The sequence below is a fragment of the Acomys minous genome (assembly GCF_964271855.1).
Source record: "Acomys minous genome assembly, chromosome: 13".
Classification (NCBI taxonomy): domain Eukaryota; kingdom Metazoa; phylum Chordata; class Mammalia; order Rodentia; family Muridae; genus Acomys; species Acomys minous.
Genome location: NC_140495.1, coordinates 104377161 through 104390767, shown reverse-complemented (window position 1 = coordinate 104390767; position 13607 = coordinate 104377161). Strand labels below are relative to the sequence as shown.

General features: G+C 50.2%; 2 protein-coding genes across 2 annotated transcripts in view; both read right to left on the bottom strand.

The window, feature by feature from the left end:
• The window catches only part of TSPEAR (thrombospondin type laminin G domain and EAR repeats), a 59798-nt gene that overhangs the window by 29938 nt on the left and 16253 nt on the right, over positions 1–13607 (bottom strand). The gene's annotated exons all lie outside the window — the stretch shown is intronic.
• LOC311580438 (uncharacterized protein) lies at positions 1930–2938 on the bottom strand. Its single transcript, XM_084752032.1, has one exon. It carries the CDS (start codon positions 2865–2867, stop codon positions 2166–2168), a length of 702 nt encoding a protein of 233 aa, XP_084608158.1. The 5' UTR covers positions 2868–2938; the 3' UTR covers positions 1930–2165.

Genomic DNA, 13607 nt, shown 5'->3' with positions numbered 1-13607 from the left:
ATTTGTGCTATATAGAAACACCCTAGTGTGGGGAGAGAGGGACGGAGAAAGATAGAGAGAGATGGACAGAGACACAGACAGACAGACAGACAGACAGACGACAGACACACAGAGAGAGACTAAGAGAGACAGAGAGAGACAGAGAGACAGAGAGACAGAGGCAGAGAGAGAGAGAGAGAGAGAGAGAGAGAGAGAGAGAGAGAGAGAGAGAGAGAGAGAGAATATGAGAGAGTGAATCTGTATACTTGTTAGAATGCCAAAAATTCAAAATACGAACAACAGATGTTGAGGAGGAAGGAGTGATGGGAACTCTCCACCACTTCAGGGAATGCAGGATGGCTCAGAGCTGTGGAAGAACTTGGGGGACTCTTTAAAAAAATTCAAACACACCCCCAACCATCCAGCACTCACACGCCTCGGTATTTATTAAAAGGAGCTGAAAAACCACATCTACACAGAGATCTGAGGACAATATGCACAGCTGCCTTAATCACAATGGCAAATGCTCCACAGAGCCATGCTGAGCCTCCGCTGGGAGGGAGACACCTTGTAGGGAAGAGAGAGACCCTGTTAAGAAGGGAGAAACCCTGTCGAGGGAGAGACTCTGCCTCCAGAGAAGAGAGTGACATTCAGCAGTGTGGAGGATGTGTGGGGCCCCGGAGGAGCATGGAGGGGTGTGGAGGATGCGAAGGGACGTGGTAGGACCTGCTGGGGCTCGGAGGGGCATGGAGGATGTGGGAGAGAGAGAGTGTGTGTGTGGGGGGGGGGACACAGAGGGGCACGGAGAGGCTTAGAGAATGTGGAGGATGTCAGGGGACCTGGAAGGCCATAAAGACCTGAGCATGGTTCTAAGTGAAGGGTGCAGGCCGCACAGGGGTCACCTGGGTTGGTGGACAGGGAGATTCCATAGGGATCCCGAACTGGGAGGGCACCCAGGACAGCAAAGCTTTCTGTAAGACACTGCAATGATGGAGAGGTGTGTGTCAGCTATCTGACAAACACCTCAGCATGCCCGACACCAAGAGTGGGTGACAAAGGCGGGCCCTTGGGCTCTGCTGCACAGGGCAGGGTGTCTGTCTGCCGCTCCAGCTCACTCATTTCCTCCTGTGGAAGCACCTGAGCCAGGCCCATGGTTTATTGACTTTATGAAGCCTTTTAGTGGCTGTGAGTCCCACCCTAAACTCATCAACATGCCCCTCCCAACAGCACCTCTCTTCAGCTCTCCCACTCAGGGTTTCTTTCTTTAAACATCTTCCCGTCTTTGGCCGATTGCTCTATTGCTCTCCAACTTCTTGGCTGCGTTGGAAGATGTGAGGATGGTAGGGTTCTCATCAATTGATCCATCTTCTACGGGGCCTCCTTTTCCCGATTTGGGCGCCCACTAAACTGAATAGCTCTTCAGCAGCATGCTGTCTTTCTGTGATCACTCAGGCTCTGTGTGTATGGGCTGGGTGGCAGCAGGCTGGTAATTTGGGACTCACTTAGGTGACCCCGTGGTAAATTAGGTCAGGTGACTTCTCTGAGTCTCTTCAGAGGAATTCCCCTCAGGGAACTACTCTAGGTACTAAAGATAGGCTTCAAGCCTGGGAGATGCCCCAGACATGAGTTCGGCTGTCTATTTCCTGAGGATCCATTCCCCAGCAGTGGCTTCTCTTCGATGGCTATGCATGTGTCTGAGGTAATCACCCATAAACAATGTGGACCCTATATGGTTGCTGGGGACCCTATCCAGATATGGAGGGCCATCATGGCGGCATCTCACTTTTCTACTTTGTGCAGAGTGTGATGCTGCGCTCCACTGGACACCCCCCAGGGCAGGTGGCCAGCGTCTCTCACTATTACAGGGCTAAGTCCCTCCCTCCTGAAATAATCACAGCCCGCGGAGACCGACACCTACTTAAGCCACACTTCTCAAAGCATGAGAGGAGATCCAGGACATTAGAAGAGTTTATTGATGTTGTGAACTGCTAAAGGGTTGCTGCCAAAGACAAGTGACCAGGGAAGAGGGTGATGCAGGGTGCAGGTGGGGCTCCTGGGCAGCAGGGGGATAGCACAAGTCAGCGCAGACAACATGTCAGGGTTCTGTCCTGGGAAGATCTCACAGCAGGGGCCGTCTAAAGGGGTAGAAAGGGATTGGGGAGTACATGAGTCCATAGTAGACAGACTCAGCAACAGCAGGACTTCTGGCCTGAGGAAAGGCCACAGCAGGCCTGGCGGGAGCAGGCAGGGCGGCACAGCAGGGACACACAGGAGGAGGCTGGGCGGCAGCAGCTGGGCTGGCAGGAGGAGGCACAGCAGGAGGAGGTGGGCACACAGCAGGCAGGTCTGCACACAGGGCGGCAGAGCAGGGACATGCTGGAGCAGGGCTTGCAGCAGATAGGCTTGCAGCAGACAGGTGCACAGCAGGATGGCTGGCAGCATGAGGAGGATCCAGAGCAGATGGGTGTGCAGCAGACAGGTGTGCAGCAGACAGGCTTGCAGCAAAGAGGAACACAGCAGGAGGATTGACAGCATGAGGGTTGGCAGCAAGAGGACTGGCAGCTAGACTGCTGGCAGCATGAGGAGGATCCACAGCAGACAGGTGTGCAGCAGACAGGCTTGCAGCAAAGAGTCACACCGCAGGACTGCTGGCAGGGGGAGCAGGTGCAGCACGCTGGCTGGCAGCATGAAGATTGGCAGCAGGGGCTGGACCCACAACACACTGGGGAGCAGACAAAGGTTAGACAGGGACCTGGGACGCAGCAGCTAGACTGGCAGCAGCTGGGGGCACAGCAGCTGGGCTCACAGCAGCTCTCTGGGCAGTCGTCCACCTGCCAGGAGGAGTGGGTGCAAGCATCAGAGCAGACAGACATGGTGGAGGCGGCCATGGCAGAGCTGGCTTGGGGTAGAGTGAGTGAGTGGTGAGTGAGAGTGTGAGTGTGCGAGGTGCTGGGCCGTCGCCTTTTATCCTCCTGTGCTGCTGTGTGGCTTGGCCTCCCTTCCTTGTTGGTGTGACTCTGGCCATCATTAGGGTGTTTGTTTGTCTGGGATGTTGTTGTCAGGCCTGTCTGTCTGTCTTCTGCCTATTCTCATATTCCTCTGCCCTGCTTCTCCTGAACAGCCTTCCTCACCCTCCCTGCGATTGGTCTCACACCTCCATAATCTGTGCTGTTGGGTTTGTTTTTTCCCATATTTCATATCAAAGTCTTTACTGTCTACTTCCTTATTAGACATGCATCCCAGCTCTTGTGTACAATCGTTTGGACCTTCTGAAGCTTGTGGAGCTAAAAGCTAAGGCTTAGCTACAAAATAATGCCCATGTCTGGGCCTTCTAAGGTAAGACAGACATTGACATGTGTGACCAGCTGCCACTCCACAACCAGCACAGCACAGGCTGAAAGAGGTGACCTGTGGTTTCAGAGTGTCCCATCTACCCCATGTAGCCTGTCTCATGTGGCCCGATCCCCAATGGTGTTCCTGTTCTATAGAGGGGGAGATCAGGCACCCTGTCCCTACATCTGCACCCAGCAGGTCTGAGAGCGGGAGCGGCAGGTGCGTGACGGGCACAGGGTCGATGGAAGATCCTGTACTGCTCTGCTTGGATTTCACTCCACGTTTGCGGTCCAGAGCTTTGTTGAGTGTTGTTTGGCAATGGACAAACTCCATCCCTGCCCAGTTTCCTGCCCTGTCCAGGCTAGACGCCTGTCCTTTTGCATCGCACTGCATCCCCAAAGGCCCCATCTGGTTTGTCCCACTCGCTGCACGGTCTCACCTGGCACAGTCACTTCTCAGTAGAAAGTCTCTAAAAGTATAAAAACCTTTTCTTTTCTGAGAATTTGGTGCAGGGTGGCAGGGTTTGGAGATGTGGATGCCCCATTTTGATTCTGTGTGAGACCCTCTGCCCACCATGCCTGACCGTGGGGAGTGGACCCTTATCAGTCGGTAGAGCTAAGGAGGGTGGAGAAACTGACTTGACACATGAATCTCTGTTTGGAGGCACCAAGAGGCCCAGGGATAGCTGAGACTTGAAGGGCCAAATCCCTGGCATCGGGGAAAAGCCCTGTGGATTTTCCTCTCAAGGCAATAACTGAGTCACAGCTCATTAGCAAGAGGCTAAGGAGCTGACCGGAGCCTTTGGTGGTCTCAGAACTGGAGAATAAGGCACAGAGTCCAGGGTCTGCTGAGGTGGAGGGGTCTGGGAAGTGCTGGGCTTTCAGAAGCAAACACTGACTGTGAGTGCAGGACCCGCTTTGGAGAAAAGCAAAGCAGAAACCAGACGGCCCTGTCTGTACATAAGTTCAACTGAAAGTGACAAGCCCCCCCCACCCCCCAGAACAACTGTTTGCCAGAGACACAGCCGTCCCTTCTAAGCCAGACACCACCAGAGAGCCAAGGGAGCTTAGATTTTTTTTCCACAGTGAGTTCTTGCCACTGGCTAAGCATTACCAGATATTCTAGAAGACAAGACCAGTTGGCCCAGAGTCAATAGAAGAACAAACAGGAGTTCTAGGTATTAGAATAGTCACACTTGGACTGAAGACAACTGATAAGGGTGGGGGCATAGTTTGGCAGCAGAGTGAATACCTAGGAATCACAAAGCCCTGGGTTTGGTCCCCAGAACTACAAAAGCAAAGTGGGTGACTGTGGAGATGCACTACAGAACCAAAAAGGGTAACCATGGCGATGTTCTTGTTTCTCTTCAGATTAAATGAAGCATTTACCTCAAAGGGTCAGTGACACATATTTCAGGAAAATTGCGTGCGCGCACACACGCGCACACGCGCACATACACACACACAACCCCCCCAAAAATCCACAAAACCCCCAAATCCTACAAAGAAAGAACATAAAAACCTGACATTTCCTTCTGTAATAGAGTAGGTAAACAGTTTAACAGATAAGGCTGAAGAGAAGATTAGTGAAGGGGAGGAGGTGGGAGGTTTGATGACTGAATACAGGGGTAGAGAAAGCTGAAGTAGAGGAAATAAAATTGATACGCATGGGGGCAGGGTGGGGAATGGTTTGAATCCTAGGAGAGACTAGGGGGTGGGGTAGGCTAGTTGAGCACAAACAGGTAGGGGCTTTAAACTGATGAAAGGCATTGATCTACAAATACAAAGTGCATTTTAGGTTCACTGAAAAGAGTTTAGGTAAGCACTACATAGGAATCCACACATGTGCCCATGGAGCAGGAATATAACCATGGTCAGTAGGGAATAGGAAGAGACATGGCTCCTTCAAAGAAGCAACATGACTGACAGGTGACTTCTTGATGAGACAATGGAGACCAGAAGGCCATGGAAGCATTCTTTTTCATCAGAAAGGAAACAAGCGCCAAGCTAGAACTCTGTGACGACAGAGAATGCCCTTGGAGACGAGAGCCGGACCCCAATATCCTCAGACACAGACCCTGAGAAAGCATCGGAGTATTGCAGAGGAAGGGCGGGTGGGTAAACTGAGCAACTGCCGGCTGTGTCAAACACCTCATGGTGTAGGTATGGAGGTAGAAAATGCGGGAGCAAGATGAGACTGTTCTGGAGCTAAAGGGTGTCCATACACTTCGTTGTCGGAGGAGCAGTGTGTTGCATGGCTGTGGGGACACCTATGTTGCAGAGTTCCAAATCTAGAGCTGTTGTTGAACCATCGTCCTGCTCTAAGTGGGGGGAAGCAGCTGGGAACCAGTCTGAGAGAAAAGAGAGGGAAGGTGGAGGAATGAAAATCTCATGTGTGCAACCCCAAAAATGAAGCAAGGAGATATAGGGGACATTGTGATTACGTGGCACACCCAGAAATAAAAGTGGGATGTTGGCTCAAACATGGCTTCAATAGTCACCACAGTGCATTTCTGTGATGACTTGGGGGAGGGCTGTGTGTTGGGGGCCCTGCGAGAGGAACATCAAAACAACTTTATAGAACTCTTGGAATTCAGGCTACTGGTTAGCACAGCCGCAATGAGCGTGCCTCAGAGAGGCAGAGGCCAGAGGACTACACGTCCTGAGGACTTCATGCTACTATGAAGAATCACTCTCCTTGTCTTCATGGTCACCACGTCCCTCCTAATCTGTGAGTTGTATGAAATCTCTAAGGGGGCTTCCAGCCCCTCACTGGGCAGCATCACTGGAACCTACAATAATAGTGATTGATTTTTTTCAAGGATTGTCACTAGAGCAGATTAATGATCCATCCACCACCTTCAGAAAGGACTTAGAGATGTAGATTATCAGTGAGGTTAGGTTACGATGTTTTCATTAGTGGCTTTGATGTATAAAATCTTAGGGAACAATTTGAAGTTCAGAAAGTCACAATCTTAATAAGTGAATGAGGGATTTCTGAGGTCAGGCAGCAAGAACACTGGCAGCCTGACGGGCACTAGCTGATGTGACTCTCTTGCTAAAGCTGGGCTGGTGATCAGGGTGATGATTAATTTCTTGTACCCACATTTGCCCTCAGCTTCCTGATATGATTTAATAAAAAAAAATTGTTAATAAGTAGATGTGCAGCTTTAAGATTTAAAGTAGAAATGACTGATTGTTTTTATATAAAAGTTTAGATTTGTGATTCTTTTAAGATTTTTATAAGATTACTTTTTAAAGATAAATAATAAAATAATCGATCCTTTCTTTGTAACTGCAAATTGCAGCTTGTCAGTAAGAGAAACTGGCTGAGAAAATTACGTCACTTGCTTACACTTTGTTAATCTATAACAAGTTGCTTAGTTACAAATATATGTGGGTTATTGAGACTAATTTGTTTTTATCCATAATACATAAAGCATTTTGATCATATATTGGAGAACATGGTTTTTTCTATGTATACTCATTATAATCGTCCACTTAAAGGAAAATAAAATGAAATCACATTGTGATTTTTGTATCTCTTGAAAGATTTTGCTGTGGGAGAAAAGATAATAAAACTGTTGGAGCTTTGCTCAATCTACAAAGTGTGTGTGTGTGTGTGTGTGTGTGTGTGTGTGTGTGTATACATATGTATGTATGCATGCATGCATGCATGTATATATGTGTGAAGTTGTTGGAGCCTTGCATTATCCACCAGGTGTGTGTGTGTGTGAGTGTGTGCCTGCTTTACATCTGTTGCCTACTCCACGTCCCCTCCTTGGATCGCTGAACACACTGTCAGAGCTGGCCTTCGACAGGTGTGTAACTACATGTGTTTATTGCCACCCTCAGTTCTGCCTTCTTGAATGTCTGTGTGCACATTCCAAGGCAATAGGTGAAACACCATATGTGATTCTGTCTCTGAGGCATTTTGGGAAAGGTTACCATGAGGTGATGGCTGTGGTTTGGACGTGAGAGGTCCCCACAGGCTCACCTGTTTGAACACTTGGTCCCCAGCTGGTGGCGCTTCTTTGGAAAGTTTAGAACCTTTAGGAAGTGGAGCCTGGCTGGAGGAAGTGTCGCTGAGGTTGGGGGCAGGCCTTGAGGGTTTATAGCCAGACCACTTCCAGTCTGCTTCTGAACCAGTTGCCTCACATGCCTGCCGTCAAGCCTTCCCCACCATATGGACTGGATTCCTCAGACTTCGAGCAGAAACAGTCCTTTCCTCAGGTATTTGCTAACAAGAAGCTACTACAGGGACTGAATACACATCAGTGACAGCCAGGGCTGCAGTGGGACAGGACCTGATAAGCAGGGAGGTGAGACGGGAGACTCCACAGACAGACTGCAGTGGTGACACTCTGCACACCTCCGCCTAGCCTCAGAATCAACGCAGAAGGAAGGAAAGTGGCAACATCTTGTACCCAAACATCTAGAGTCAAAACCTAGCGCCAAAGCCTTTCTACCCAGGTGTCTGACAGTGAAAACACTTTCACTGGAGGCGTCTCTGTGGACTAGAAGGGGGGATGTTCTAGCCTTGATTACTCAGCTTGCCCCCCCCCCAAGGCTGCCATGATTCTCCAGACCTCAGGGAGCTGGGGCCTGAGGAAATTAGAGCAATTGGAATTCTGTGTGGGGCCCAGCAGCCATTGTGTAGCCTGGAGACACGAGGCCTCTTGGGAGGAGGTGGCCACAGACAGAAAGGTGGCAGTGGCCAGTGGCCCAGTAAGGAACTAATCAGTGTGCAATCTGGGGTGGTTTATCAGCAGGGGAAGGGTACAGAGCATCACGCAATGACAAGCAGAGTCCCTCATGAAGGTCCAGCAACCCTAGATGTTTCTAGATGTCATTCCTTGCATCTAATCCTGAAAGAAAATGGAACAGAATTGATGAGCCGGGCAATTCCAGTTCCAGGACAGCAGTGGGGACTGCAGCATGCCTCCCTCTCTCTAGTAAAAACCGGATGCTAGAACTAGATCCAAGTTCAATAAGGAAATGGCGGAATGGAAGAATACCAGAGGCCAATCAGGCTCCGTGGGTAAGTGATAGAACCAAGAAATAAGACAGAAAAATGGAAAAGCAATGATTGATGAGGCACCGAGTTGGTTCTGTGAAAGGAGCAACAGAAGCGACAACGTTTAGCTAGACTGATAAAGGATCAACTGGTTCAAGCCATATGTGAACTCGGAGAGTCCTAAAAGAACAAGCATTCCTCGACTCGAAGGATGGCTCGGGGTCAGCCTTAGCTAGTCCTGGGCAGCATCAGAACACACTGTGAACAGCTGCGGAATAGCTCCAGAAGAGATGGGCGGGGTGACAGATGTCAGATGTCAACTGAAATCTTTACTGTTGCTTTGTCCCTTCACTATGGTCCAGCCACCAGCTGGTGTCATGTCAGTTCAGTATACATATACATACATACATACATACATACATACATACACACACACACACACACACACACACACACACACACACACACACACACACATATAGTCTGCTATGGATTAACCCTTTCTGGTGACATCATCAACCCATCTGGGGATGTTGCTTTGGCTTCTGTTTTGGCTGCTTTGACTCTGCTCGATCCAAGGATGGTTCGTCACCATCCCCTGTTGTCTCCCCTCCAACCCATTCAGCACTCGGTGTCACAATCCTCCCCCTGCTCCCATGGCTTCTCACAAAGCCTCAGCTGTCAGTCATCTCCCATCATGCCAAGGTTCACTCCAACTCTTTGCAATCTGACACCGCTGTGAAAGTGCCGCTGTCCATGGTACCCACCGAGTCCCCCGGAGTGCAGGTTTGTGGGTTTCATTAAAACTAGCAATGTTTGGGCCACTATATTTCTTTCTTATTCTGTACCTCTGGAACTCCCATCACACATGTGGTTGTGCCTTAGGGTGTCCCCTAGCCTCTCAAGATCTACCTGCTCATCGTCATTTAAAAAAAGAAAATCTCCTCACACTGTCTGTTTCAGGGGTCCCCTGGCCCTTCTGCCTTCTCCCTTTGGCTATCAAAGCCCTACAGGGAAACCATCACTTCAGCTGGTCTTAGTTTAGAAGTCAAAAATTTCCACTTGATTCCTTCTGTCCTTCTCTCATAGTATCCTGGTAGGTGAGGCAGCATTCTCCCCATTCCCCTCAGCTGTCTGTGGTCTGATCAAAGCTTTGTGAGTTTGTCCAACAGAGCTGATCTAAAGGCCCCCTCCAGGGAGCACAGTCTCTGAGTCAGCCTGGGAGCGTTTTTCTAGATGTTTCCTTCCGTGCCCAGCTCCTGCTTACTTCTTTGCTGGATGCAGAGCTAGCTGACACTGGACAATGAGCACTTTTATGGTGGTTCTCGATTTCTGTGTCTCTCCCCCTGCAGCCTGTTGTTGATATTTCTAGCGTACACTTGTTACTTTTGCCTTGTAATTTTCCTGAGGTGGCTACATCATATGCGCTATGTATCAGAACCAGTCTATTAAGTCAGTGCTCGGGCAGCTACTTGGCAGAGTTCCTTAAATGCTGAGTATGATGGTGTGGATTTTAAGTGACTCCCAAAGACCTAAAAGCTAAAGACTTGGTTCCCAGCTTCCAGTCCTACTGGGATGAGAAGGAGCCCTTTGGGGAGTGGACTTCATAGAAGGAATTTAGGGCAGAGGGCTTGCCCGTGAAGGGATCCTGACCCTTTGTCCTTTCCTCCCAGTCTCAGTAAGATGAGCATCACCTGTGTTACACCACCAAGAAACTGTGAGCCAAACAAACCTTTCTTCCTTATATGCTGTTTATCTTAGGTATTTTGTTATAGCAACAAAAAATATTTCCCTTAAACTTTGTAGCTATTGTGTATTTATCTTTCGGGCTTCCCCTCAGAGCCCAGATGGCAGTTTCCACCCTTTTCCCCTTCACTTCCTGTTGCACCTTTACTTCCTGTTTGCTCAGGGCTCAAAGCTCAGCCTCAAGTGACTCTCTCAGCATTTGCCTCTGTGGTCATGTTTGGAACGTTCTAGACTCCTGGGATTGCTCCAAAGCCCTAATTTCTCAAAGCATCTGCCTCCCAGCTTTCCTCAGACTCTTCCCCAGGAGACACAGATGGGTTTTTTCACTCTTAGATGTCTCACCGATGCCCTCCCTGTATTCAGCAAGTTCTGAACTTGGAGAAACCGAAGCAGGCTCTCCAGGGAGCCTCAGACGGGTAAAGACTAATGCCTACGTGTGCCGGTTTGCATTCTACTGCTGTGATATAAACGCTCTAACCAAGAGCAACTTAGGGGAGGTCACAGTCCACCACAGAGGGAAGTCAGGCCAGGGACTCAAGCAGGAGCTTGAAGGAGGAAGCATGGAGGAACAGAGCCTGCTGGCTTGCTCACAGGCTCACACTTAGCTAGCTTCCTTTTTTTTTTTTTAGCTTATAATATAGTTACATAATTTTCCCCTTCCTTTTCCTCACTCTAACCCCTCCCATATACCATGTATCTTCTTGCTGTCATTCAAATTCATGGTCTCTTTTTATGCAATTGTTGCTACACAGACGTTCGCACACACACATACACATATTTGTTTGTTATCTATCTATCATCTATCTATCCATCCATCCATCCATCTGTCTACCTATCCCTAAATATATAAATACTGCCTACTTCATATAATCTCCTTATGTATATGCGTATGTTTTCAGGGCTGACCACTTGGTATTGGATAACCAGTTGCTGTGTTCTTCGCAGGGAAAGACTATTTTTCTCCCACCCTTAGCATTTCCTAGTTGCCTGTGCTTCTTTGTGTGGGGCCGAGCCCGTTCTAGCATGTCTATTTCTTTCGTCATCGTTCAGCTCACGTTTAGGCAGCAACCGTTGGTGCAGCGTCCCTGGCATTTTTGAGTAGACGGGACCCCACAGCAAACGTCCTGTTCCTCCGGCTCTCACAGTCTTTTCTGCTGCCCGCTCTTCTGCAATCCTCCCTGAGCCTTGGTGGGGAGGAGTGTAGTAGGGATTGCACTCCACCACCCTGCATTTTGATCTATTTTCTGTTATCGCCTCTGTGGGTGAGGGGTGAGAGCTACACTTATCCGTGGGCGGAAGGACACACATTTGGCATGTGGCTAGGGATCACACTGCTGTGGCTTTCACTAGCCCTGGGGAATGGGTAGGTTTCCAGGACCGGGTATGATTTCCCTCTTGCTGAGTGGGTAGCTAGCTTTTCTTATACAGCCAGAACTGCCTGCACAGGGAATGGTGCCGCCTACAGTGGGCCCTCCTACACCAGTTGACAAAGCAAGCCTATCTCCCACAGACATGTCCACAGGCCAATATGATCTGTGCTGTCCCTCATTTGACACTCCCTTCCCAGAGGATTCCAGGTTGTGTCAAGTTGACGGTTAAAGCTTCCTCCGAAACATGCCCACCCTGTTCCCAGGCACCAGTCCCACGCGGGACCTGCTCAGGTCTAGGCAGGCTTGGGAGGTGGCGGCCACAGAGCTCTCTCCCTGCTGCGCCTGGTGGTGTGTTGTGACTATTTCCTGAGCTCAGGTGGACATCATGCCGCCTGCTCTAAGTGCCTCTGTGGCAGTCCCACCCTTTCATACCCCTCTCTCACCACCTTAGTCCTTGCACATTCAGGACTGTCCTTCACAGCCCATCCTTGGCTCCTCGCAAAAGCGCCCGCCCTGGACATCCTGCAGAGAGGAATTTGGGCACCATAAGAGCCAGTGCCTGTGATCTATGATAAGCAGCCACCGTGATAAGGACGCCAAAAGACACCAGGTGCCACCACTTAGAGCACTGGTTTTCAACCTTCCTAATGCTGCAACCTTTGAATTCAGTTCCTCCTGTTACAACGATCCCCTCAACTACAAAATTATTTCATTGTTACTTCATAACTGTATTTATCTGTGTCTTCTGGTGGTCTTAGGTGACCCCTGCGAAAGGGTCATTTGACCCCCTAAGGGGTTGAGACCCAGAGGCTGAGAACTACTGACTTAGCAATCTGTAAAAAGATCACACGAGTGGACACTGTGACATTCAAGCTTAAAGATGATATCAAGCGCCATTCATTACCTGGCCAGTGATCTGTAGCAAGGGCACATCAGTGGCACTCTTGTGACTTCAAGTGCCATCTGGCACCACACAAACCCAGCACACGAAGCCAGCACAGAGACATCTGGCACCTCAGCAAAGGCCACCATGGGAGGCTGTCTTCCTTGTCACCTAGCACTGAGATAATGTGTCACTGATGAGGTGACCTCCACTGTCCCTGCTGTCAAGTGGACTCAGGAATCTCTGTAGAGACACTGCCATCCTCTCCCTGACCAGTTAGTTCCTTGTAGTTCCAGGAGACACTTCTCAAAGTCCCCCAACAAAGGTGAGGCCACAACTTGCCCACATTTGGACATAATGTCCTCCTGTCTCCAGTGGGCACATTCGCTCACCACTCTGGGCTTATGGCCATCCCCATCTCATTGTACCCCTCGCCTCGTCCTCCATGCAGGCGGGAAGCCTCAGGTCAGGATTCTGTTCTCTGCATTCTGGTATTTGCTTAGCATCCCTAAGCACATGGATGGGCAGGAAGAGAGGGTACCCACACTTCCCCACAGTGGACCCCCCCCCCCCGGCTGCTGGGCCAGAAGCCAGAGCTCCCTGATTTTTCTCACACACACACAGTGGTGGATGTGGGCAGCACAGGGCTGTGATTTAGTCAGAGCCTAAGTGGTGCTCAGGGTGGGGACCAGTGTGCAGAGTTTCTGCTGCCCACCAGACCAGCAGCAAAGCACAGGATGGGGGGACAGGAGCTCTAGGTCATGTTTGCTGACCCCATACCCCACAGCTGCTGAAACAGAGAGAGTGGAAGGGCACAGATCAGAGTCAGGTGTAGGCCTCCCAGAGCCAGGTGCAGAGTCCAGAGGCAAGTGCAGGCCCAGGAGCCTGGTGCAAGAGCCCAGAGCCAGGTGTATAGTCCAGAGGCAGATATAAATCCTAGAACCGGATGTAGGCCCAGGAGCCAGGTTCAGGAGTCCAGAGCCAGGTGCAGAGCTTAGCGCCAGGTGAATATCCCAGAACCAGGGGCAGACCCAGAGCCAAGGTGTATAGCCCAGAGGCAGGTATAGGCCCTAGAGCCAGATGTAGGCCCAGGAGCCAGATGTAAGAGACTCGAGGCAGGTGCAGGCCCCAAAGCCAGGTGCAGGCTCTAGAGAGAGAGAGAGAGGTGCAGAGCACAGGCCAGGTGACCATCCCAGAACCAGGTGTAGGCCCCAGAGCCAGGTGCAGAGCACAGAGCCAGATACAGGCCCCAGAGCCAGTTCATTGTATGACAGCGACTA